The following is a 25,341-nucleotide window of genomic DNA, read 5'->3' as shown; positions in this document are numbered from 1 at the left end:
GATGGGTTTCTTTGGTCCTGGGCTTCAGTTGAGTTAGTTCTTCGTAATTTTGGTTGTCTTATTCTTGGAGTACCTTTTTGATTTTTTATCACATCTCCCTCCTTGCATTTGGGTCCTCAACCACGCCTCAAATTGTGACAAATATCTTGTGTCTATTTTACGTCATGATCAATTGGTTTCTATGGGTCATCATCATTGTCAAACCAACCAAGTTGTGTATAAAAATAAGTGTATTCAAGTCCAAATACAGTACACTCAAATCCAAGAACTCTACAGAGGAAAATAATCTGATTTTACGATTCAAGGGTAACTACATTATGGTTTCTAGCTAAACATCGTTGGATGCCTAATTATACATCGTGGTGATTTGGGAAAACGAGATATGCTGGTCCAATCCACATTTGGACACCTGGACTGCACAAAAAGTCACAACTTTCAATGTACTCCATTTGTGAACACAACTTGAACAATGGAGGAAAATGTTCATGGTTCATTAAAAAAAAATAATAAAAAAAAAGAAAGAAAGAAAGTGACTTGACTGCAAATGAGTCCAACTCAAACGGAGCAGTTGACATGGTTGGGCAGCGTTCAGCGCTGGCGGTCCCAGCGCCAGATGGAGGCGTCGTCGCACACTGCGATCAAAATGCTGCTGTCGCGACTGAAGCTGGTTTGACGGATGGCCGACGTGCATTTGGGGAGGGTGAGCGTGGTGGACCTGCAACAGACAACATTTCACGTCCAAAAACACATCCAAACAACTTTTTTTTTTGGTTTTGTGACTGTATCAACTCACTTGGCTTTGTGTGGATCCTCCACTTCCAGGTCCCAAACATACAGCTTTCCCACCTGGTTTCCTAAGGCCAACATCTGTTGACCACAAGCACATTGATGAGTGCATTCATCCATTTTGTGAACCGCTTGTGCCTCACAAGGGTTGCGGGAGGTGCTGGAGCCTATCTCAGCTGGCTATGGGCAGCAGGCGGGTACGCCCTGAACTGGTTGCCAGCCAATTGCAGGGCACACAGAGACGAACACGCACAATCACACCTAGGGACAATTTGGAGCGCCCAATAAACCTGCCATGCATGTCTTTGGAATGTGGGAGGAGACCAGAGTATCCGGAGAAGACCCACCCACGCAGGCAAGGGGAGAACATGCAAACTCCACCCAGGAAGGACATTCATAATAATCATAAAAATAATAATAATAATAATAATAAAGGTCCTTTCACACACACAGCAGAGCACCATCGAGCAAGCCATGTGTTGTCTGCAGAGTGCACTTTAAGGTGTGTTGGAATGTGGGATGGAACTAAACAAAGGAGGTCATGACGGTCTTGTGATGATCCACTGAACACTTGATTGAACGTTGAAAATGACAAACTGAAACCCAAATACTGTTCTAACCTCAGCCATCCAGGAAGTGCACCATCTGCTGGGAACTGGTGGTACTGCACCCATCCCACTCATTTCTACGTGGAGGTCCTTGAACATACCGGGCGTGTTCAACAAAATGGCTTTTATGAGCACTTCCGTCAAAGTGTAGTTAGCTCCGCCCCAACTGAAGAAGGCTTGAGTTTGTCATTTTCGAGGCTCCATTTAAAAAAAAAAAAAAAAGGTGTTAAAAAATAAATGAAAATGACATCTAAGACGGTGCATCATTAAAAAACGGTTTAAAAAAATGGTGCCAACCATTTTGCGTGTAGAAAAAGAAAGAGAAGGTGCTTTGAATCCATGTGGGCGGAGTCAAATGTTTATGTCCATCCCCCATTAAGCCACACCTCAAACTGCGTTCTGCAGCCAGTGCTAATTGCATTTTTGACCACGACTTTTCAAGCCAATGGCTTGACCGTAGGTGTCTAACTGCAGTCCTGCAGGTTTTGGAGGTTTCCCACTTTCAACACAGCTGATTCATATTTAAGCTCATCAGCAAGCTCTGCCAGAGCCTGATAATGATGGTGATCATTGAATCAGGTGCGTTGGAGTAGAGAAACCTACATGCAGTACTCTGGCCCTCCAGGACCGGATCTTGACACATGGGGCTTAGACATTCAGTTTTTGACCACTTCTGTCCAACAGTTTAGCTAGTTCCGCCCCGACTGGCTGAGGGTTGAGTATTTGTCATTTTCGAAGCTCCATTAAGTGTTAAAAAAAATAAATAAACAAAGCGGCCCATCATGAAAGCCATGAAGTTAGTTTAAAAAAATAAAAATAAATTGAAAAAAAGTTGAAATGCGTGTGGGTGGAAACAAACATTTAAGTCCGCCCATGTTGAGCCACGCCTCCAACTGCCCTCTGCAGCCACGGCTCCTCGCTTTAATGCGGGTGTGCAAGTGTAGCAGTTGGTGAGGGGCCACGCGACATTTCCATTGGAAATGTTTCCAATTTGGTGCAGACGACATCTTGCTGCATCCAATGGAGAGATTGAAAACAGCAAAGGTTTGTTGGGATGAAAATAGCACGGAAGAGAGAATTCATACTTTATAAAAACAAATGAAAGTGGTGTCGCGTAACTATGGGACGCAAGACAAATGTGGTGGCGTAACCTGATTATATATGAACAAGACAGTATTCTTGCATGGAAAATGGAGTGCAATCGGTGAAAACTGAAAGGAGCTTGATTGCGACGAACAAATCACGTAATTGACTTGCTGCGGCGACTCCAACGCGACAAGCCGGACGTGAATCGAAATGAGAAGCGGTCGTCTTCACCTTCTGCCAGAAGTCCATGGAGAAGCGCATGTACCAGATGTCACACTGGCTGTAATCGAAGCGTCCCAGGATGGTGACGTTGGATTCGTTGGGCTTGATGCCATCCACGTCATCCTCCATTTTGCCGGGCTTCCAGCACACGATGGCGTTCTCGCACGACTGCAAGAAGAAAATGAGCGCGAGCGAACGAGCGACACCCGACTCGTCGGCGTTTGGAGCGTACCTTGGAAAGAATGAGGTCGCCCAACCACCTCACGCAGTCCACGTAGTTTCGGTGGATGTCCCGCGTGGAGAAGTCGGGAAAGTGGATTTTCTGGGACACAAACGGCCTAAAAAAGGAAACGAGCGAAGGTGAAAGCAAACCTGAGCATGTGGTTTTTTTCGTCTTGTGGGCTTACCTGTTGGTCTTGGACGGGTTGTATTCGTACGAGCCACGGATGGCCTTCTGCATCCTCTCAGAGTTAATTCGCCAAAGTTTTAGGGAGTGGTCCATCCCACACGACATGATCTTTTCACCCAGGAGGTCAAAATCCTGTAGAGGGATTGAAATGAAAAAAAAAAAAGAAAAGTTTGGCCTTTCTTGAAGCTGATCAAATGTGACGTCATCAAACTCACAGCGCTCAGGACTTCATCTCGGTGACCTTCCACTCCACCAAATATGGCCACCAACGTGTCCGTTTGGATGTTCCACAGACGGAGGGCGTGATCTGCACACGCACACGTTCAATGAGTTCAACAACATTATTTTCAATGGTGATGATGATGAAAGCGGACCTTTGCTGACTGACAGGAGAAGATTGGGATCCCTCGGGTGAAACTTCAGCTCATTGATTGCATTGCCATGACCGACGTAGTGCTGCGCGAGACAATACAGTAATAAGAATACTAAATTTTATATATAAAAGAAAGACAACCTTGGGAAGAAAAAAAAAAAAAAAAAAGTGTCCAACCTTGATGCACTGCATCGTGATGTGGTTAATAATCCGGATGATTCCGCGTGAGCCGGCGACGGCCAACAGGGGGTGACTGGTGTTGGTGTCGTAGGTCCAGGCGCACGTGTAAAAGTTTTCGTCTGCCTTTGCGCCACTTCAGTCAAGAAAATGGTCGGCCTCATTTTAAGTGGCGCTCAACATGAATTTGCCGGGCAATACAAAAGCAGACTGCTGAAAATCTAACTTCTGGCAGCCAGCAAGGATACATCAGCGTCCACGTACGACTGCAAGAGTCGGATTTCTCCCACGGAGTGACATTCATAAAGAGTGACCTGGGGAAAAGATCAAATGCGTTACACAAACACCCTTAATTAAAGGAAAGTCAATGACAAAGTACAGTGAACCCCTGTAACGTACATTTATGGCTTGACACAATTTTTGGGTGGAACTGAATCCTGTTATTTGTTGAAAAACTCAAAATTGGAACCGTTTTACTGCTCAGTCCAAAGCAAAGTATTTATATCTGGATTTTGTCTGTGTCGCCGATCCGCTCTGGCGATTGGTTTTCATTCTATCAGCTTGTTCAAATGACATGAGCTGCAGATGCGCTGCGGACCAGATCCGTCGTGCCGGAGCTCGCTGGACCAACAGACCAATTTTCCTTTTGCTGAGCGGCGCAACTGTTGTCATCCATCAAATGGCAAAATAGCACAGAACACATCGAACGGGACAAGAAGACTGACGCAGTTTCAAAATAAAATTATGGTTACTTTTCAGAATAAAACACTTATTCACAATTTAAACACCAGCGCACACGGACGAGGAGAAATTTATAATGGAGGTGGAAAGCCACAAAATGATATATGACTTGGCACATCCTTTTTATAAGGACAACCTTAAAAAAAAAAAAAAAAAAAAAAAAGGTGCTGCATGGAACGTCATAACAGAAGTTGTGGGAGTGACCGGTAAGTCCAATCAAAGGAAGTCCACCTCTCATTCTGCTGACTTTCCGTGCGTTTGTCGCCGTTTTTCATGCCACGCGATCACACAAGGCCCGGCGGGAGGTTGTCGGCGACGGAGCTGCTGGATTGCAGCTGTGCACAGCCGATGAGTTTTGTCCATAAAATGGACGTAGCCGGAGCACGCACCTAGTCAAGACGAAGCAGAGCGGATCTGCAACGCACATGCAAGCGGTATAATCTCGAGGTAAGACGGATGGGGCTTGATGACAATGAGCCAAGTCAGACTGTTGCTGGAAGAGGTCGTGAGGAGAAGCACTTTCCCTGGACAATTTTAGCCGCAGCGCTTCATTTCATTCAAAGTTATCAGATGGTGTTGGAACTCGCACTGTAAAGCATCACATCATTTCAATCGTGCCCACTTGGCATCCATCGCAACCTGCTCATCCTTCTACAATCCCTTTTTACCACTAAATGGGTTTGAACCGGGTGGTGGGATCTCAATATGGTGATGTCATTTTTTGTGACATTTCGTTCTTCAGGGCTGTGTAAATAAACGACACGACTTTTTATTTTACTGGTGGATTTTGGCTATTTGTGGCAGGGCTCAAGCTGCCATCGCAAACAAAAGAAGGGGTTGACTGTACTGTACGTCTATCGTCTTTTCAAATAGGACGTGCTGGGTCACCCTGTTGCTCCCGACTGTGGCAAACACCAGCGGGTCTCCCTCCTTACTGTGCCAGTTGAACTGGACTCCAAACAGAGGCTGGCCATGGTCTTCCTGCAAGAATCAGTCCATTTCAAAACAAAACACCCACTGGAGTTTATAGGCACAGAATGAACGTGTGTGTCGGCGCTCACCCGCAGGCTGTTGACACACTTGAAAGAGTATTTGCACTTTTTGGACTTCCATTTGCCCTTGCCCCAGCTCTTCCTGCCTGGGGCGTTGGAGGTGTTGGTGGGCGTGTCAGGGCGTTCTGCGTTGGTGCCACTTTCAACACTTACGGCATCATCCTGATACACGGCACAAATCAAACTCAATCAACACTTTCAAGTCATACAGTAAGTTTTCACTAAATATGACCTGGGGTCAAAATCGCACTGCAAATTTGCAATTAATATACATAAGACAGTCAGGCATATATTGAATAATTTGTAAATCTGTAACAGTCTTTGTATTAGTTTTTGTTAGCACAGACTACAGCAAGGGTGGGCAAGGAGGGCTGGAGTCCTGCAGGTTTTGGATGTTTCCCTTCTCCAACACAGCTGATATATGATCAGCTCGTCACCAAGCTCTGCATAAGCCTGATAACGATCCCGTTGGTTGAAATCAGCTTGTGTTGCAAGAGGGAACCCTCCAAAACCTGCAGGACTCTGGCCCTCGAAGACCAAGATTGCCCACCCCTGGACTACAGTAATAACGTTGTGCTGCCAGCGGTGTTCATCTGCTTGGGGGGAACCCGAAGAAAACGTCAGAACGTAAGAATCGTGAGAACTAAATGCACGTAAATCGTGTTGAGCGTAAATTGAGTTACTCGCAATGAACTAGCGGTTTACTACTTGACCAACAATGCATCACTCAAGCTAGCAAATTTCATTTGAGGCTACTTTAGCACGAGGGCGCTAACTCGGCTGACTGCTGCCACAATGAAACCTCACAACAGAACAACAGTTGAGCACTTACGTTCTCGTCCCCCGACAAATCTGGGTTACTGTTCTCATCGCTGCTGAGCTTGTGTTTCTTGAGCGGCACTTCTTTTCCCGCTTGAGACGGGGACTCGGACATGTTCTTATTTTCCCTCATGTTGCTCTCAACTCCGCCTTTTCCGTTCGGCGGCCTCAGCCGCCGCAAGGGCTGCTGGGAATGATAGTTCAATTTCAGCTCGTCAAACGACCATCACTCTCAAATTGCTGATAACATTTTCCAAATAGAGGCTTGCTACTACACACAAGATTTAGGCCACCTTTAGCTTTGTTCTTTTATTATTCCACAGCTGCCTTTAGATTTTTTTTAATGCCCATTTCAGAAAATGAAGATAGAAAGATGTTTAACTTCTTTCTGTCACTTTTCTCTTTTTTAAAGGACTGAAATAACATTGAACTGGAAAAAAAAATAGACACTTTTGCCATATAAACATACAGTATTGTGTGAAGTCTCTTTAGAAATACAACTCTCCTTTGTATGATAAATTTATTTGTATTTATTTTTTTAGAAAAGGAAACGTTTTAGGATTATGACATTGATACAAAGTCTACAGTATCATCTCTTCATCATCCAAGGAGGCCTGGCTCATCTCCTCAGACTGTCCATCATCATCATCATCATCATCATCATCCTCTTGGCTCTTCTCCTCCTGCTCTGACGCCCTCTTCATGGCCCTCTGCTTGGACAGGGCCACAGCATAGCGAATGTTATATAGGTTGAAGTCACAGCTGAAGGATGAAATTAAAGACAAATCAGAATTAGCTTTTATATTTGAATTCGTTTGGCACGTGTCACAGTCATTTCTATTGCGGGCCGCATTGTTGTGATTGTGATAAATCACCTCAACATATTAGAATGACACAGTTGGCCCTGCATTTGTTATATATTTAACAAAATATTGGGTCGTGGAAATTAGTGATGACCAAATATACATTCTATTGTTGAAACGTTGAGGTTTTTGGTGTAAACAAATCCTTGTAAAAATTAGGGAAAAAAGTGATGAAAGTAGTTTTCTTAGGCAGATTTTCTGTTAAAACAAAAAGAATGAATACATTTAGCAAGAAACATTATGTCCACACAATGCATTTGTTTTGGTGGGCCGATGTGGCCCCCAGGCTTTGCGTTCAGCACGTGCTAATGATGAGGATGATGACGACACTTACAGTTTGGCCAGGTTGTCCCGGTGCCTGTGGATGCTCTTCTGCAAAGCTTGCAGAGTGGGCAGGATGCTTCCTGACCTGCACACCAACCAAACACCACTGTGAGATCTTGTACTTCACATTCATCTCAAGTGTGAGCGGCAGCAAACCTGTTCTTGACTTTTTGCCCATGCAGCATGAGCAGGCTCTCAGCCCAAGTCATGTAGAACTGCAAGTGAGCGGACTTCTCCAAGCACGTTGCCACGAAGCCCAGCAACTTCTCCACATAAACTTCAGGGAGGGTGCCACAAACCACTAAAACTGAAAGACAAAAGATGGCAAATTGCTGCAGACGATACCGCTGTGGGGCCACCCCCTTCAAAAATGTCATCTGTAGATGTAGCACCAACGCGGAAGCAAAAACGCTTGAATAACAACTTTCAATTCATCTTCTAAATAAATGGCTTACACAGGATTCACTCAAACATGCCTCCAATGACTACTTTGTATTAGCATGTGACATTGTAGAGCATTACAAGAAAAAAGAAAAAAAAAGTGAATGTGCAAATAGCAAAGCGTGAATAGACGGCGGGGGTGCCGTTGCCAGTAGTTGACTGACTCTGCTGGTGCGGCACCGTCTCCAGCACTTCCTGTTTGAGGGCCGTCTCATTGAGTCGGAACGCCAAAACGATGGCGGCCGCCCACTCCTGAAGCCGCAGCTGTTTGCGTATGCTGGCCGGGGTCACGTCCAGGTCGAGGTCGTAGGGGTCAAAGACCAAAGATCCGTCCAGAGAATAGATGAGCAGGCCCTCGGTGCTTGTGGCTGCCCAGCTGCGCCCTGAAAAGGGAAGACACGGACGTTGACTTTTTTTGTTTTTTTTCCCATTCATACGTCAGAAATGGATTCTTCTATCACATACCCGTTGGAGAGAAGCGCAATGAGCTGACTCGGATCTCTGGTTTAAAGTGTCGGGAACTCATATCACCTTTGGGGGACACAATTCACAAATTTGAGATGCATGCACAATTGCGTCACAAAACAAGATTGCATTCAAGGGCTCTGCCTGGAGGCCTTAAGAATAATGCCAGATTCCCTCTCAGATCAATAGCTAGTGTCTGGGATTACAAAGAGGATTCTCACAAGCTACTAGAGGTTAGACATCTAGTTTTGAGTAAGGCAGCTACGGGTTTCTTTGGTGTTTTTTTTTTTTTTTAAACAATCCAATTCAAACCTTTCACCCTTTTTCCCTCACAAGAATCTAAGCAGGGAGCTGCTGCTTACCTTTGATTCCTATAATCAATATTCGACATTGAAATGCTATTAATCTATTCCAGAAAAAAATTAAATGTCTTTATTAAAGAAAAACACCAATGTATTGCTTAAAAGCATTCAGTGTTTGAATGAATATCTATGTAAAAAAAAAAAAAGTAGAAGCAAATGTTTGTTAGTGTACAAGTGCTTCATTCTGTCCGTTTTTGATGGAGTCGATTGGGGATCGAGTGGACAATTGTGCCAGCATCATGATCAGAGGTCACAATGTCAACAATGTGTCTTGTCAAGTGATGTCATCAAATGTGACCCCTTACCTCTCCTCACTCCAGGGAGGCTAATGTTGACCCCGTCTTTGTCGCCGGCTCCCTCGTCCACCAGCGCGAGGCTGCCAAACTCGGTCATCTTGCGTCGGTCCAGGAACTCCTGAAAGCAGAACGAGCACCTCCATCAAAACACGGGTGCTCAGCAAATCCAAAATGGTGCATTCACAGCACCTCCATGGCGTCAAAGGACAAGTTGCAGGAGATCTCAAACTTCTTCAAGAGCATCTGTTCCTTGACGTTGTAGATGCAGACAAACTTGGACTGGCCCCCGCTTAGAATGGACTCGCCGTCAGCAGAGTAACACAGCGACGTGAAGCACCTACAAAAAAAAAAAAAAGAAAAGTCAGTCACATGTTGGAATCCATTCCACGTAAATATCGCAATCCACTCGGATGCGGTCCGGCCACTCACTTGGCCTTGGACAAGTGCTTGGCGGTGACTTTATCGGTCTCCTTGCGGCCCGTCTCCAGATCGTGACGTCCTGCCACTGAGCCGACCTGTGCAGCCGTGTTGGGGTTCCAGAAAGAAATTTCTCCGTTCAGCGTGGCCACTGCCAGCTCTTGACCATCAGGCCGGTACACTACTGACAGAGCTCAAGTGACAAAAACAAAAAACAAGTCAGCAAATATCAAACGAGACTTCCCTTTTTTTTTTTTTAACCATTTCAGTTGTGTTCATCCAAATCTAATGCAACTTTTCCAGTTGTGCGCATTTTTGTCATCTCCAACTTCAATAAGTTCCTATGGGCTGAAATTCCGTAGAGTTCCTCAAAATAATCATGACCTTTCATACGTGCCCGAAAACTTCAATACTGAAATAGAGGAAAGTTGGAAACGAAACATTATTGGTGAAAAGAGCAGGGCGGTCAGTGGAATAGATCATCTTTACATTCATAATTCATTACTTTTTATTGTCATTTTATTAGTTTGGAAGATTTTCGAGTCATCCAATGTGCTCATTCCATGTTTTTAGAAAATGACACAAAGACAGCAAGCAGGCCCTTGTCAGATTTAAAAACAAATGACAATTACTAATACTAGTTGAAAACTTGATGAGGTAAAAGAAGCCAAAACATTACTGAATCGTCAAAATGGCCCAGAACAACCTGCGAGAGTCAACTTGAACACGGTCTTCATTTGTAGAGTTCCACGTATGATGATTGTTTACCATCAGCGGTGAGGTGAAGCGTCTCCTTGACTTGCCAGCTGTCCATCATGTCCCACAATCGGATGGTCCCATCCCACGAGGAACTGGCCAGGATTGACTGAACTGGACTGAAACACAAGCAGCTCACGGGACCTTCGTGACCACCTAAAACCTGACCAATCATGCAAGGGGATAACTTTTAGAGTCATTCACATTTGACATCCTTTGATTAAATATCCCAAATGTCATTCTTTTACCCTGACATTTGATTTCTACAAGTGCCCCAAAATATACAAAAGTAAACATGTGTTTTCATGCCCTTTTTGATCATGTGCTTCAAAAGTTCCAGGTCAAATTTGATAAAGGCAAATACATTTCCATGATACATTTTGATGAATGATCTATAGCTCATAATTGGATTTTGTTTTGAGGATATTCTATGTGTGCTTGAGTGAAGATGATGCGAGTATGAAAGTGAGCGAGCACCTCCAGCAGTCTTCCCGTCTGCATAGACCAGAGGAAAATCTCAAAGGAATCCTGAGCCCCCGCGCTCACCAGCTCGCCACTCGCGTCAACCGCCAGCGACGAGAACTGCGCAGGCCGAGGCGACGTGAATGTGCGGAAGTTTCGGTACCTGAAGCGCAAGAAGAAATGCAAGTCATGTCAACAGTTGATACATTTCATGTGTGCGCTTGCCTACCTGTGAAGGTCAAAAGCTCGAACGGTCCCGTCGAGAGAAGCGCTCAGCACAACAAGGCCAGTGGAGGTGAAGGCCACATTGGAGACGCTGCTGGTGTGCTCTGTGAACGTGACGAAGCAGAGGCAGCTGTTGGTGTTCCAAACTTTGACCTACAAACAAGAAGCAAAAACACCATGAAAGCCTGTTGCTACACAAATAAAACTATTATACAGTAAAACCTCGCAAACTGTTGGAATTAATGCCCCCCCCCCCCCCCCCCCATTTCAAAATGTTTGTATTTGCTTATATCAACACTTTAAACCATAAATATAACACATCTGACATTTCAGTTCAAATGAAATCTTTACAGATTGAGGAAAAATGGATGGAAAGACTCTCCAATCTCCATAAAGTACACGAACAACCCTGATCCTCATTTGGGAGGTATAATTTCTTTGACACAAATGACTACTTTCTTGTTAGCAATTGCTTTGGCTCCATCTTGTGGCATCCATCTTGGTTGATTTTTTTTGTTTTGTGTTTCAAGTCAGAATTTGAGTTGTGAATGAGTTTCAGGTATGCTGCTGCACCAGTGAAATAAAAATAAATAAATAAATAAATAAAAAAAATAAATAAAAAAGAGGAGTGACTGAAATGTCCTCTGAGTGGTTAAATGAATGGGAGAAACAGACAGTTATACAAAATGAAAATATTCAACAAATAGCATGGAACAGACATCAACAACATCACTCAACTAACTGCGTATTTATAGCAGGCTTAGTATTTTAATTTGCGATTCTTGTTTTTGTTCATTTTAAACATTTAACCAAAAAATTATGTTTCGTTTTTTTGTGTGCATCTGGAATGGATGAATGGCATTTCAATGTAATTCAATGGGGAGAATTCATTCACTACATAAGAAAGTTCCCTTACGTGCTTGGTCAGGGAACACATTCAACTGGTAAGTCAAGTTATCAGTGTACACTGTGTACAGTACTTCCTTTTGCACTCACTTTGCCATCATCTCCTCCCGTGGCGATGTACTGTCCGTCTGGCGAGTAAGCGAGTGACGCCAAATTGTTAAAGTGTCCCTGCTGCTTGAAGACGTACGATTCGCTCTGCCACTCCCACACCAGAAGCTGACCCATGCCTGGAACAACAACAACTGCACTTAACTACAGCCTCACACCACAATAACATCAATGAATGAATGAATTTCTCACCTGAACAGCCAAATGCAATCCAGTCGCCAGAGCAGTTTAGAGCCACTGAAGCAATTTTCTGGTCCGATATACTAAAAAGAGAAAGACGACGGTTGTGCTTAAAATGTCCCCTGGCAGGCTTTCAGTGATCTTTTGTCTCGGACCTGAGCGAGTGGATGAGGTTAACCTCTGGAAGTTCATGCAGGTGGAAGATTCCGGAGGCAAAACCTGTCACCAGGATGCGCGTGGGCTTGTGGTAGGCAGCCGCTGTCAGTTTGTTCAAGTCACGCTCCTTGTTGAAGAAGTGCCTTTGAGGGAAGAGGGCCAAACTTTCAGGAAGGGCGTCCACATGCCAGTGACCTGTGGCGGGACTCGAACACCGCCACACGTTGACAAATGTCAACATTTGGACGGATACTTACTTGCTCACGTGTTTGTAACGGACTTTCTTAGTTTTCTCTTCACTTTTAGACTTTTGCGTTTTTCCTCTGATGACCTCGTGAGCCTCTTCCTCTCTCTCATCCTCTTCCTCCTGCTCCTCCTCATCCTGTCTCGGCATCTTGGCTTTGTCGGGTTTATTCTTCAAAACGAGGCAGTCCAGCTCGGTGTCACTCTCCCAGATGCACAGAACCCCGTCCTGGCTCACTGTGTACAGCTACAGACCCACGCACATACGATTGCACATTATCATCATTAGCATTTGTTTGATTGGGGAAAAAATAAAGTGAAAAGAAGTAAATGACTCACATCCAGACTGTCTTTTTCAAAGAAACATCCCACGATGACGTCCTTGTGTCCGCCCAGCGAGTAGCAGGTGAGATTTGTCCAACGCTCTGCACCAAACACCCACGTGGACGTGTCCTTGCTACCCACCGCAAAACACCTGAGCAAAAATACAAAACATAGCGGGTGCTAAATTGCACGTTTGCGTGTGCTGTGGCAACACGTGTCTAAGTCGGCAGCTTCCTAAACTCACTTCACAACAAGTGGCAGCTTGTCAGATACGTATAATAGAATAAGCAAGCTGATTATTGCTAATCTCACTTGAAGGCAATCCAGTTTGCTTCAGCGAGTCGGGCCCAGTGTGTTTTCAAGCTTTTGGGCTCACTGATGTCAGCAGTCACGTGACTTACTTGGAGTCATCAGTCCAGTCGATGCAGGTGGTTTCATCGTAGGGACCATGGTAACTTTTGTCTAACACAAAGGCATTCAATTCCCGCTGCTTGCCGGGAGCGTGGTACAGCAACGCAACATTCTCCTTCGTGATAACAAATTTCCTGCTCGGCAAAAAAAAAGAAAAAGAAAAAAAAAAAAAAAAAGTCCAGGTCGGTATTTCCACATTCAAGTTGTCGGCGGCACTGCACACGTTTGTTTATTCATCGTTACCTGCCGTCAGGTGAGAAGCGGATGCTGTTGACGGGTTTGTGAAAGTGGAAATGATGAAGGATGGCGCGTGTGATGAGACTGACCAGCAATGCTGCGCCATCTGTGAAAATATACAAATTACGATCATGTCATTTTAAGTCTCACATGTTTTTACAAAACCGAGACAAAAGTCAAATTTGTGGCCTGACCTTCATCCACCACGATTGCAAAGTTCCCATTCGGTGAGATTCCCACGCATGCAATGTTCTTTGCAGTGGAGAGTGGTAAAGTCACTGATGTGTTGCTGGAGGACAGACTTATTACTTCCCTTTTTAAGGTTTAAGAAATGAATGACAGACAAAGCACGCACTTACCTTTTCAGGTCAAAGATGGAGATTCGGTTTCCGACCGGACTGATTACAGCGTTGCCATCCTTAGAAAAACTTAGATTCCCTTGACGATAGACAGCTCCGAGCAGATTTGAAAACTTAACCAAAAAAAAAAAAAAGAGATAATGTTTATGTTTACACACTCAACATGCTCAAATATGCATGACAAGAAATTGTATGTTTGCCAGTGGTTGAGTGAGCAAAAAAAGCTAATTATTATTATTTTCTTGAACTTCCACAAAAGACGACACACCGTAAAAAAAAAAAAGAAAAAAAGAGGTAAATAATTGACAATTTACAAAAAAAATACTAATTGTTATTATTGTTTTTTATTTTTTTTTGCCGTGACCGGCACCTCTCCCGCTGTGGTGATTTTACGTACACTGCTATTTTACCGTGATTATAGTAGGTTGGCCGCGAATCTGTTTTTAGCGTGATGTGTAGGCTGTCGTGTTACGTTTCAGAATTCGAGATTGACGGCAAAAGCTCGGTGATGAGTTGCCGGTTACGGCAAAAATAACCACTGCGTTCAGTAAATGAGTGAGCCTAACTTCAGCGTTTATTTATGAATGTCATTTTGTAGTGACGCACATAGGTTAATAACGCAGTATCATGTTTGATTGCCATATTTCTGAGAAACGTCCATATTCAGTTTCTTCTACAGTACTAAGCGAACAAAGGTTCGTTACTTACCTTATAAGCGAACTTCATTTTGCACGGGATTCCTTAATTCAATTGACTATTCTGTACAGTAATTCAAATAACGTATAAATATTCAGGGAATTATTAATAAAGGGTCTAATAATGCCACACATGCTTGTTCAGCTCGTACCGCTCGCACGTGTTTACGTATAGGTCGCTTGCACATCGTAATGCATCATGGGAGTTTTTCCTTCGGGCGCCATATTGGGTGTCCGCCGGTTCACAAGGTACACTCGCGAGTTACACGGTAGAGCTTATCAACCTGATGTAATTTTCGCAGTATTTTCACGATTTACCGGAAGATCAAAAACAACGATACAGGCAGAAGGTGTCTCTGTGTGGCAGGATTGATCCTAATTATTTTCTTATGATCTCACGGTTAAGGAGGCTGTCACAACACCCAATTTCTGTCTGGTGCCGGATGGCAACAATTCCCATCACTTGTCACGACAACACCAATAGTATTACCAGGTATGTATGGCTTTACTTTTTGTAGTTTCTTATTTAATTCTATGTTTCATATTTTCATTACAATGTTTGTAATATTTTCAGATTCAGGCACAGATGAGTTTAACTGGACGGGACTTCTGCGACTTTGTGGTGTGGACAAAGTGTGATTGAGCGAGTCCACCCAGATCGCTCGTTTTGGCCAGTTGGAAAAGCCAGAGTTTGTTTTTCCCAAAATCCCCTCCTTACCTGAACTGCTCGGGAGAGCATTGACTAGATCAGCAGTGGACTTCCAGTGTTCCTGCTCAGCCGCTGTCACCTACCACTTGCTCATGTACTTCAAAGATGCGGAATAAAGTAGTTTTTTGTGCTGCAGCAGATTGTAAAATCAAATGATATCACTTGAAATGTGCCAATCTCGACTGCCAAAAGGACAGTGGTTTTGTGACAAGTGTGAAACAAGGATTATTGGGAAAACTGTAACACAGTACTGGTACTTGTCTTACATTAAACAAATTTAAAAGAGAGCAACTTTTTCCTCTGTACATAGCATAATGAAAGTCATTGCGTACCCCATCAACATTACATCATACCGTCATCTCAGGATGGTAGGCACCTGTGCTAAAATAAACTACATTAATTAACAGTTCAATTTTTAACCCTGAAATTACTACATCTAATCATTATTCACTTCATTTTTTGTGCTTTTAGAAATAATAGAGATTTATGCCATTACTTTAAGAGGGACCATATTGCACATTGAGTCAAATCCTGTCATTTGTATTATGTATAGCTTTGTAAACAAACCCAACAATAGAATTTGTATAAACGCTGCCTTTATTAGCGCCAAACAAACAGTCGCATGTTGGCCTCCTCCAATGCTTTGATGCTCGCCTTCGTTACCATCATGTCATTGGCAATCAAGTCGGTGTGGCATGAGATCCCTAAAGAAAAAAATAAAGAAAAAAAAAATCACAAAAAAATACGGTACCAGTAATAGGTTTAATATAGTAAAGTAGTATAGTTTTTTTGTCAGTGTAAAAGAAATGTACACATTTTGTTGCATTTTTTAATGTATGAACATTGCTACAGGCAAATACTTATTTCTATAAACACTTCCAAATGTCTCTAAAATATAAGGTGCGTGTACACACACAAACAAAAACACATACATTCACTCATGCATACAATATATCATGTAATGAATTCTGAGTGGCATACCAGAGTCAATGATGTCAGCAGTACTTGAGGGTACAGGTTACTGGAGCCATCTGGCTGCATAACTGCAACAATCTCTGCCACTTCGAGTCGTCTTTTCTTTGCTTGTCTCTCCTGTGCACGTTCATATCTTGGCACCGACTGGGCTGAGACATAGATGTTGTAACTTGGGACCCAACTTTAATGTTGGAGCCCAGTCGGGATGATTGGACAGAAAAACGGGCGCAGGGCGACCTGTTAAAATAAACAAATATATAAACAAATAAAATATGGAAAGACTGGTTATTTTGCCGCAGTAGGGTGGCCGTGGATAAGTTCTTTAGCATGATGTGTAGGCTACCGGGGCTCTGTTTTCTTGCATCAGCCCCTTCTGTCTCTTTTTTTTCCAAGTTTACATTTTGCCACCAAAAAACATGTTATCGGCATTAAAAGCCCAAGACTAATCAATCCAATTTCAGCAGTAAACACTTTGCACTAGCACTACTTGGGTGAAAATGTTCGATGTTAGCTTTCGGCTAACGTCCGCTAGCCAGCTTGTACTACCGAACTTGTTTGCTCATGAATCCAAAACATAAGCAACTTGCCCATATATGGGCGGTCGAAACGTTATTAATCCCCATGCATTAAATAAAGGTAAACAAGCTTACCGCTCACAAAGTGATCGCTGCACACACGAGCCCAAAGTAACGACTTCCCTCCGGAGTCCGCACTCCTCTGTCTCCAGGCCCTGGTTCCTAATTATTTTCGGAATTCGGAAAAAAGACCGACCATTTTCCCCCTTGGCTTTGCTCGAACAGCCAACGATGCAGCAACAATGTACCATTTTAAACGCAGAAAACAAACGTGATAGATACGTGTTAGACCGAATCGCTACGTAAATGGAGGCCACCCAGCATGGCGACTACGAGAAATCCGAGGCGGAAGTGACGACATGTGCAAGCGACCTATTGTTGACACTCGGAACTTCCGCTTGTAGTTGAATCAGCGTGCACAAGCATGCGCCATCTGGCGGTAAGGAGGACTAGCACTCAAAAATGAAAATGTGGCAGAATACTACAATGACAAGCCAATCAAAATTAATTTCCTTTATTTATGACATTTTTAACTGGTGCAGTGTATGTGTAATAAGTGGTTACTTGATAGTTGAAAAAAAAGAGTAAGTCTGATCATGTATTTTCATTATTCATTATGAACATTCTGCACGTCCATCCATCCTTTTCACTGATCGTCACGTGTCCGTTAAAATTGGTGTCTACCCAGTCATTTTCAGGGAACTCACCCTCATTGCCGTCACATCATTACCAGCAAGCTGTCTTTCTTGGAGGCTGAAAAACTCAAGAGTGTAGACTAAATATTTATAGGCTACTTCCGATGTTTCACAATTTGTGTGTCTGTGTTATTGGATGTGCCCACGTTATCAAAATGAAATGTCAATTGATTCATTTCATTCATATATACTCACACCACCGCAATATTCAGTCCAGAGCAATATCAACTGATACAAAACCTTGCAGAAATTCAAAACATACTTGTAAAACAGCACAGTTAGCTTGCAAGCTGAATCACCTTGCTTAAGTGAAGCCAAGTCCAACATGTGCTCATAAAATGCTAATATTAGGGATTACTGAAAGGGGGACACTAATGGAGAATTACACACACCAGATAGGTTGCAGTGTATATTCAAGAGGATGTGTAGGGGGGAAATGAACAGGGGGGGACAAAACTAGATAAAAGCATAATTATACAGGTATTTCTACAGTATGTTTTTGCACATTCTTTTGTTTTTTTAAGCACTTTCTGTTTGTTTTTAGATTTATTGCAATATAGCTCATGTTCTATTGTTTATTGTTGAGAGCAGTGATTGTATTTCCCAGATTGTGTATGGAAATTTGAGACTTGTCATATTCCCATATGAGCTATAATGATATTATTGCTCCTTTTTGAAATATAGGAGGACCAAATTTGCAAGTGTTGACAAACTGGCTAAATGATCTGGGAATAAAATGAAAAATGTCATTCATAGTAAATAAGTAGTGGGGGTAAAAGTAGGGAGTAAATGTGAAAAGTTGTCAGTAAAGTACAGATACTTCGATCTACTTTAAAACACTACCCAGTACAGTAAGGAAGTAATGGTACTTTACTTGCCACCATGGTCAATAATGAATTTTATTTACTGAACAAGAGAAATATTTCACCTTGATGACAAAAAGAGCGGTTCTCACTTAAGGCTTTTGTGCCAGAGGTCAAAACAGGGTACAACATGCAGCCGTACATATTTTTGACCAGCGAATGAGCATTCCACACAGCCATAGACGGTTTCTCTTCGTTGACGGCCCATGCCGCACAGCGCGCACGGTCCCTTGGTAATGTTGTGCTTCAGCAGGTTGACGCGCGTGTGCGAGCTTTCCCTCAGGTAGGCCGAGGAGATGTCGGTCATGCTGGCGGCTTTCTCATAGTAGTCGGTCATCGCGTCGTCGACGAAGGTGTCCGAGTGAGTCAGCTCTTCCAATCTTCCGTCATCTGCACCAACACAAAGCCAAAGATGTGAAGATGTGGCGGAAGAACGGATCAAGCGGTCGCCGTGCACTGCACCTGCTCGGAAGGGATTCCCGTAGATGATGCCTGACAGGAAGCGACGCAGTCGGCCCATTGAAAAGTCAGCCGTGAAGCCTCCCAACTGTTCCCTCATTTGCTCCTGTTCAAATCCACCTCGAGAACCAGGTGCAACGCAGATTTCTGATACACACAAAAGAACATGAGCTTACTTCAACAGATTTGCTGACCAGACTCTTGAAGCATACTGAACTCAAAATACTTGTTTATCAATAAGCGAAGTGCGCATTAAGTTTGTGCATGCGCGAGGGGAAAAAAAACAAGGCTACCAACTACCCTATCAATTTGAATGGCGGAGATTAGAGTGGTGACAATCTTTGCCTAACTGTACACTTTAAAGCTTGCAAGTCAACTTCCCCGATATCAGTAAACCACGTTATGCATGTTAATAAAAAACAGCAACTTTCCAGCCGTTGAAACGTTTCTATCAGAGCAGATTCCATCGGAACCAATTCATTTTCATTGACCGTTTGGTAGTTTCGCCTACCCACAATGCACCACGCCTCTACCCACAATGCACCTTGAATTCGAGATGCGCACTTCACTTATTATGACACAAAAGGTTTATCTCTATAAGTAGGCTATAGTCACCATCAAAAAAAAGTCATGACATGATGTCACTCTTAAAAACTAAACACAATTTTTTCCGAAATAAAAGTTGATATCAAACAGTTCTTAACTCATTTTCTCCCCAAAACGTAGAAATACAATCTATTTTAAATGTATTAAGTGTCCCAAAGACATATTTATACATTTTTTATCTTTTCTTTGTATGTTATACAGAAGGCTTTGATGCAGCCTCTCTCAACTGAAGTGAACATGTCAAAAATTTATAGTAATTACAAACACGGCCAGCAGTTGGCAGCAGAGTATAAGAGATCAACCAGGGCCATGTTGAAAACAAGCTGTTTCCCTACATTTTGAAAGAATAATGATGAATCTTAGCTATATTCGAATGCTAATTACTGCAAAACGGAAACAGATAGAAATATAGTTTTTGTTTTTGTTTTATGACGAAAGAAGAGACGCTAATCTTTCTTTTGGTAGGTTCCATGTTTTGATAGCAAAAGAACACAATATTGTGTGGGCCTTGCAAAATCAGTCCAAATCCAGTCAAACAGCCGGGAGCGAATGTAAAATGGCTGCCAGTCAATGACTTAAAATGGAATTATTATTATGATTATTATGATTATTATGATTATGATTATTATTATTAATTCAATCTATGGTGTAATAACCTTATTTATTGATTGATTGAATTTTGTTTTATTTTATTATCTGTTCTTATTGCTGCTGGACATGTAAATTTCCCAGAGGGAGCCATCCAAAGGGATCAATAAAGTCAAGTCCAAGTCTAAGTCTAAGTCTAAGTCTAAGTCTAAGTCTAAGTCTAAGTCAACCTTCAACTTTCTTGACAATCATATGTTATATGGAACCTCTCTAAGTGGAAACTAAGTCTGACATTCTGATAAATATGACATTTGTGGAATATGAGTTATGCAGCAAAATCCAGCCATTTTTGTCCATCTCAGGGGGCGGCCATTTTGCCACTTGTTGTCAACTGAAGATGACATCAATATTGCTCAGGTCTCAGGTAATGCCCAATCACAGCTCACCTGTTTTCTGAAGCTGAGCTGTGATTGGATGTTACCTGATGTGACTGTATTGGATTGGTGTTAATGTTTTATGTTATGTTTGTTTTTTTTGTCTTTCTGTAAAGCGCTTTGTTCAGGCAGTTCAGGCTGTTTGAAAGCTCTTCATAAATAAACTTGAGTTGAGTTGAGCTGATGTCATCCTCAGTTGACAGCAAGTGGCAAAATGGCCGCCCCCTCAGATGGATCAAAATGGCTGCATTTTGCTCTTAAGTCATATTCCACTAACACAATATCAACCTGAATGCCATATTTAGACTAGTGGGGCAGCATAGAACATATTGTCAACAAAAAATGGGTGTTGACTTCCTCTTTAAAGATTACATGTAAATGCTTTGTACTAAAAATATAAATACAACTTAACTACTTAACTTAACTACTTCCATGAAAATCACAGCTATGAGGCATTTTGAAATAAGTAAGTTCATCGTGAAGGTTATATTTCACCCCTTCATGAAGGAAAACATAAGTGTGTAGAATAGCCTTAGGTGTTAGCCACATGACATTTTCATGAGGCCTTGTAAAATTCAACCTATCATTCCAAACATCACACACTTCTCATCGTTGCCTTTTCGCTTGATTATAGAGCAAAAGACTTTTGCTTGAGAGGGGCACTTGCAGGCTTGATTGTGTAGTGCTTAACGTTGTACGTGAGCGTATTACCGAGGCGTCCGTCCAACTGAACAAACAGCTGGCAGATGCTGAAGGCGATGGTGGTGTGAGCCGGGATGACAATGGCCTTGTCTCGCCCTTTCGGGTTTCTGCCATCGTCGATCTGAAACTGCAGCAAAAAAACAGGAAAGCTCTCTTGGACTTCTTTTGCATGCTGTCTTTGAAGTATTGCAGTAACTCAGTGGAATATGAGTTAAGCGGCAATATCAGAAGGCGGCCATTTTTCCATTTCCTGTTGACTGAAGATGACATCAATGTTGCTCAGGTTACAACCAATCACAGCGCAGCTTCAGAAAACAGGTGAGCTGTGATTGGTCATTGCCTGAGCCCTGAGCATCTGAGATGTCATCTTTAGGTGACAACAAGTGGCAAAATGGTTGCCACCTGAAATAGATAAAAATGGCTGGATTTTGCTTCATAACTCATTCCACAAATGATATATTCATCAGAATGTCATGTGTCTAGTGAGTTCACAAATAACATCATCCATCCATCCATCCATCCATCCATCCATCCATCCATCCATCCATCCATCCATCCATCCATCCGGTGCTGGAGCCTATCCCAGCTGGATTCGGGCAGTAGGCGGGGACACCCTGTACTGCAGGGGTGTCCAAACCTTTTCATTTGAGGGCCACATACAGAAAATCAGAAGGATGCAAGGGCCACATAATGGTTTGAAAAGAAATTGTGTTTAGTCCTAAAAATTGTACAAATAATTTATTTGTGCTTTTGCATATTTAGAAAAATGCTACAATATATAAACCAATTTATTTGTAATATGGCAGTAGGGTTATTATAGTTTTGGAAATTTTCATTTTAGTTTTTATTTTGTTTTTTTGAGTTATTTTTTTTTTAATTTAGTTAGTTTTAATTATTTTTTAGGGTGCTTCTGTGAATTTTTATTAGTTTTAGTTCTTTCATAAATGCTTAGTTTTAGTTTACTTAGTTTCAGTATTAGTTTTAGTTTTGTTTTGTTTTTGTTTTTTTAATGTGTATTAATCGTGTGTAATATTTAAAAAACGCCATGGGCGCGACGTCAGTATTCTAGTTTATATCAAAATAAAATAAATCTACTAAAAGTCACATTTAAAATCATCCCCAAATGCTCATGCATTAAATTAACACATTCACTGCCATAGACGGCTATAGACGTCAAAGATTAATTTTTACTGTGCTGGCAGTGAATGAGTTAATTACCAAAGACTAAAATGAAGGACATTTTTACTATAATTATAGTTTTATTTTTAGTTAGTTTTGTAAACATAAAATGTAGTTTGTTAGTTTTCTTTTTTAAAAAGCATCTTTGTTTTTATTTTATTTCATTAACGAAATTGTAGTTTTGAATTTTATTTTTTTCATTAGTTTTAGTTAACTAAAATAAACTTCAATAGCACCTGTTTTTTTCGATACCCTCCCTTCTTACTTTGACCATCTCCAAACATTTTTGTTTTTATTTTATTTGAACTGAGTCAAATGTCATTTTTAGCATATGTCGCGGGCCACTAAAAAATGGACGGCGGGCCGCAAATGGCCCCCGGGCTGCTGTACTGGTTGCCAGCCAATCGCAGGGCACACAGAGATGAACAACCATTCACACTCACAAGCACACCTCGGGACAATTTAGATAGTTTAGTTTTTGGAATGTGGGAGGAGACCGGAGTACCCGGAGAAGACCCACGCAGGCACGGGGAGAACATGCAAACTCCACCCAGGAAGGCCAAAGCCCGGACTCAATTTCACGTCCTCAGCACTGGGAGGCGGACGTGCTAACCACTCATCCACACAAATAAGATATTATTGTTAGGAAATGTTTCAGGTTGACTTTGAGTTGAATGACAAATGTTTTGAAAGACGGAATGGTTTACTCTCATGGTGGCCCCCCTCATGCCGGCGTGGACGGTGAGAGAGCACTGGCGACTGGTTCGGATGCTTTCCATGACGACACACAGGACGCTCCAGCCGCTCTCCCGACATTGGCGCACCAGGCAGTGGTCCACATCCACTTTCCTAAAATGTACTTCATTTTCAGTATTGTGTACTTTTGTTTTGTTTGTGCATCAAACATGAAGTTGACATTGTGAAAACGTGTCGAATAACATGATCATTTATTCAGGGATGCCCTCTTCTCATATTACCCCAGACACAAACAGGTCAAACGTCACCATGTGTCTCATCTTCAGTTCAGGTGAGAAAAGGACGTGTTGTTTTTTTGGCTCATATGTCAGAAGAGCAAAAAACAGGCCTGCAGATGTGAATCATGTGAATGAAGTGGAAAGAAAGTTGCGTCATACCGGGAGTTGAGTTCCCGCAGCAAGGTGGGCACTTCCACCTCGTGTTTGGTGACAATCCCAAAGGAAGCTTTGACGGCCACCGAATGAGAGCCGCTGACATTGAAGCCCACGTCGTTGATGAGGTGGTTTCCAAGGCGACCGTTGAGGGCTACGTCCGATTTGTCTTCATAGTTGAGCAGCTGGTAAGAGGAAACGCCTGAAGAAAGAAATGTCAGCGATGAGATGCTGGCGTCCTCAGACATCGTCTTCACTCTCACCGTACCTGCCGCGATCTCCTTCTCGCCGAGCAGGACGTCTTTGAGGGAGAATGCGGTGGAGGCGTACTTGTTCTTCTTCTTCTTCCAGAAGCGCTTCTTGCGCTTTCTGCAGGTGACGAGGCTGAGGGGCTGATAGCGGTCGGCCTCGCTCAGGCTGGGGACGGGGATCAACCTGCCGGTGTCTCCCACCTGCTTGACAAAGTTTTTGGTGGCCGCTGCAAACATCTCCGATGGAGGAGCAGACGAGACTCATCGCCGTTGCTGCATGCTGTTCAATAATGCAAAGCCTTTGTAAGGGAATACGTGTTGTTCACCTGCTCGCCACAATGCTGCAACTTCCTGTCATGTGACCCCTGTCCTGGAAAACTACATCATACAGATTGGAAGCACAATTGTATGACATGAAATGAATAAATGCATTCTTAATTTTGATACATGTGAGAGTAACATAAGAAAAGAACATCTGAGACAAAATGAAGCCATTATTGTAACCATTTCTTGATATAAACATCAAGTATGACTTTTTGGGAGAGGTCATGACGTGCATCTGACAAGCATGTAGGCGGGCCAACCTTGCCTCTTTTGTGGTTCTGCTTATGACTTGACATGGGCAGAAAATAGATGCGTAACTTGTTCTTTGTGTCATCTCGACATAAGTTAGGGTGGGGAACATTTTTTTCCTTTCAAGAGCCACTTGACTTTTTATAGTCCTCTGAGGGGCAAATTACACTGAGAAAGAAATATGATCCAGTCAACTTATCGTCACTGCTGGGCGCAATCCAAAACCCAACCAAAACAACTACTTTTCAGGAAATCAAGAACATTTGACGTTTCCAAACACCGCATCATTAGATCTATTGGCAACATATACATTCTGTTGCGTACCAACATCATCATGGCACCTCCGTATTTTCATGTGGAAACAAATGTAATTAGCTTGAAAATCAGTCATTTATTATACTATTGAATAGAATTTTATTTGAGTCCCCAATAACATAAAAGGTGGTCACAGTCATGGGTGATGCAAAAAAAAAAAAAAAAAAAGCCAAAATAATAATCTACAAGTAAACTTGCCTTGGTTGGCGGGCTTCCTTCTGCAATGACGCATTACAATGATCAATTTAAGCAAAAGAGGCCCACTATTTTTTTTTCTCTCTGAAAAACTTTCAATCTTGAAGTGACATAATGCTGCACGGCTCCCGCAGAACTGAGACAGGGTAGAGATATGTCACACTTGTAAAAAAAAAGTTGAAGTATCCAAGAGAATGAATGGAGTTGCTCTTGAGCGTTGTTCAAAACTTTTAATTGCTTAATAAGACAAAAGGCTATTTGTAGTCATCTGACTATAAATAAAATGCCGGAAATGTCTCTCCCCAAATGAACTTTTTTTTAAATATTGATCTTATGATGTCAGTTGTGAATTGTAATTCATCACACTACAGTACAAACGTGACGATCTCAACTTGGTCATTTTCCCATCCCTGCCTCTTCTGCCCCACCCATTTGATGCTCCATTTTGCCCTCATTGTACACCAAGAGGATGATGCAACTTGTGCATTGCAAAAACGAACATACAATGCCAATCACGCCTACTCAATTACTATCCACAAATGTGTCTGGTGACGTGCCTACGCCGAGTGTGAGAATGTGTGTGCGTGCACAT

General features: G+C 42.5%; 3 protein-coding genes and 2 long non-coding RNA genes across 7 annotated transcripts; 1 reads left to right on the top strand and 4 right to left on the bottom strand.

Moving 5' to 3' along the window:
• Positions 1 to 212: 212 nt before the first annotated feature.
• On the bottom strand, positions 213 to 6,449 carry eed (embryonic ectoderm development). Its single transcript, XM_077514044.1, has 12 exons — positions 6,287 to 6,449; positions 5,464 to 5,616; positions 5,291 to 5,383; positions 3,910 to 3,975; positions 3,662 to 3,787; positions 3,486 to 3,567; positions 3,327 to 3,418; positions 3,110 to 3,243; positions 2,935 to 3,040; positions 2,712 to 2,870; positions 794 to 867; positions 213 to 715 (listed from the first exon to the last, which is right to left on the bottom strand). Exons 1-12 carry the CDS (start codon positions 6,404 to 6,406, stop codon positions 589 to 591), a joined length of 1,332 nt encoding a protein of 443 aa, XP_077370170.1. The 5' UTR covers positions 6,407 to 6,449; the 3' UTR covers positions 213 to 588.
• A 330-nt stretch (positions 6,450 to 6,779) lies between these two features.
• Positions 6,780 to 14,691, bottom strand: pwp2h (PWP2 small subunit processome component). The gene is made up of 21 exons (XM_077514042.1): positions 14,517 to 14,691; positions 13,809 to 13,921; positions 13,644 to 13,738; positions 13,456 to 13,555; positions 13,203 to 13,346; positions 12,817 to 12,952; positions 12,492 to 12,724; positions 12,234 to 12,377; positions 12,091 to 12,161; positions 11,881 to 12,017; positions 10,889 to 11,037; positions 10,675 to 10,822; positions 10,210 to 10,360; positions 9,454 to 9,634; positions 9,214 to 9,361; positions 9,034 to 9,142; positions 8,367 to 8,432; positions 8,066 to 8,284; positions 7,617 to 7,767; positions 7,471 to 7,545; positions 6,780 to 7,035 (listed from the first exon to the last, which is right to left on the bottom strand). Exons 1-21 carry the CDS (start codon positions 14,532 to 14,534, stop codon positions 6,855 to 6,857), a joined length of 2,769 nt encoding a protein of 922 aa, XP_077370168.1. The 5' UTR covers positions 14,535 to 14,691; the 3' UTR covers positions 6,780 to 6,854.
• Positions 13,889 to 15,447, top strand: LOC144014309 (uncharacterized). The gene is made up of 3 exons (XR_013282444.1): positions 13,889 to 14,102; positions 14,910 to 14,996; positions 15,078 to 15,447. It is a non-coding gene; the product is annotated as an uncharacterized LOC144014309 (long non-coding RNA).
• A 344-nt stretch (positions 15,448 to 15,791) lies between these two features.
• On the bottom strand, positions 15,792 to 17,127 carry LOC144015045 (uncharacterized). 2 transcript variants are annotated; one of them, XR_013282673.1, is made up of 3 exons: positions 16,838 to 17,127; positions 16,194 to 16,424; positions 15,792 to 15,916 (listed from the first exon to the last, which is right to left on the bottom strand). It is a non-coding gene; the product is annotated as an uncharacterized LOC144015045 (long non-coding RNA). The 2 variants fall into 2 exon arrangements; XR_013282674.1 differs by lacking the exon at positions 16,838 to 17,127 and adding an exon at positions 16,531 to 16,804.
• A 1,211-nt stretch (positions 17,128 to 18,338) lies between these two features.
• pjvk (pejvakin) lies at positions 18,339 to 23,903 on the bottom strand. Of its 2 annotated transcripts, XM_077515357.1 has the most exons (6): positions 23,684 to 23,903; positions 23,422 to 23,617; positions 22,996 to 23,137; positions 21,119 to 21,236; positions 18,813 to 18,926; positions 18,339 to 18,710 (listed from the first exon to the last, which is right to left on the bottom strand). In XM_077515357.1, exons 1-6 carry the CDS (start codon positions 23,901 to 23,903, stop codon positions 18,409 to 18,411), a joined length of 1,092 nt encoding a protein of 363 aa, XP_077371483.1. In that variant the 3' UTR covers positions 18,339 to 18,408. The 2 variants fall into 2 exon arrangements, with proteins under 2 accessions (XP_077371483.1, XP_077371484.1); XM_077515358.1 differs by lacking the exon at positions 18,813 to 18,926.
• Positions 23,904 to 25,341: the final 1,438 nt, after the last annotated feature.

The sequence above is a fragment of the Festucalex cinctus genome, chromosome 2, assembly GCF_051991245.1.
Source record: "Festucalex cinctus isolate MCC-2025b chromosome 2, RoL_Fcin_1.0, whole genome shotgun sequence".
Lineage (NCBI taxonomy): Eukaryota > Metazoa > Chordata > Actinopteri > Syngnathiformes > Syngnathidae > Festucalex > Festucalex cinctus.
The sequence above is the reverse complement of the archived record's forward strand: the minus strand, read 5'-3'. Positions and strand labels throughout refer to the sequence as shown.

Coding starts and splice junctions, on each gene's coding strand:
- eed (XM_077514044.1), bottom strand. CDS start 6,406: ATGAGGGAAAATAAGAACATGTCCGAGTCCCCGTCTCAAGCGGGAAAA. Junction 5,384..5,463: donor AGTGTGTCAACAGCCTGCGG/GTGAGCGCCGAC, acceptor TGATTCTTGCAG/GAAGACCATGGCCAGCCTCT. Junction 3,568..3,661: donor TCACGATGCAGTGCATCAAG/GTTGGACACTTT, acceptor TGTCTCGCGCAG/CACTACGTCGGTCATGGCAA.
- pwp2h (XM_077514042.1), bottom strand. Junction 12,378..12,491: donor CGTTACAAACACGTGAGCAA/GTAAGTATCCGT, acceptor CTTCCCTCAAAG/GCACTTCTTCAACAAGGAGC. Junction 11,038..11,880: donor CGGGAGGAGATGATGGCAAA/GTGAGTGCAAAA, acceptor TCTTGTTTGTAG/GTCAAAGTTTGGAACACCAA.
- pjvk (XM_077515357.1), bottom strand. CDS start 23,903: ATGTTTGCAGCGGCCACCAAAAACTTTGTCAAGCAGGTGGGAGACACC. Junction 23,618..23,683: donor CGAGAAGGAGATCGCGGCAG/GTACGGTGAGAG, acceptor TTCTTTCTTCAG/GCGTTTCCTCTTACCAGCTG. Junction 21,237..22,995: donor TGAGGGGGGCCACCATGAGA/GTAAACCATTCC, acceptor TTTTTGCTGCAG/TTTCAGATCGACGATGGCAG.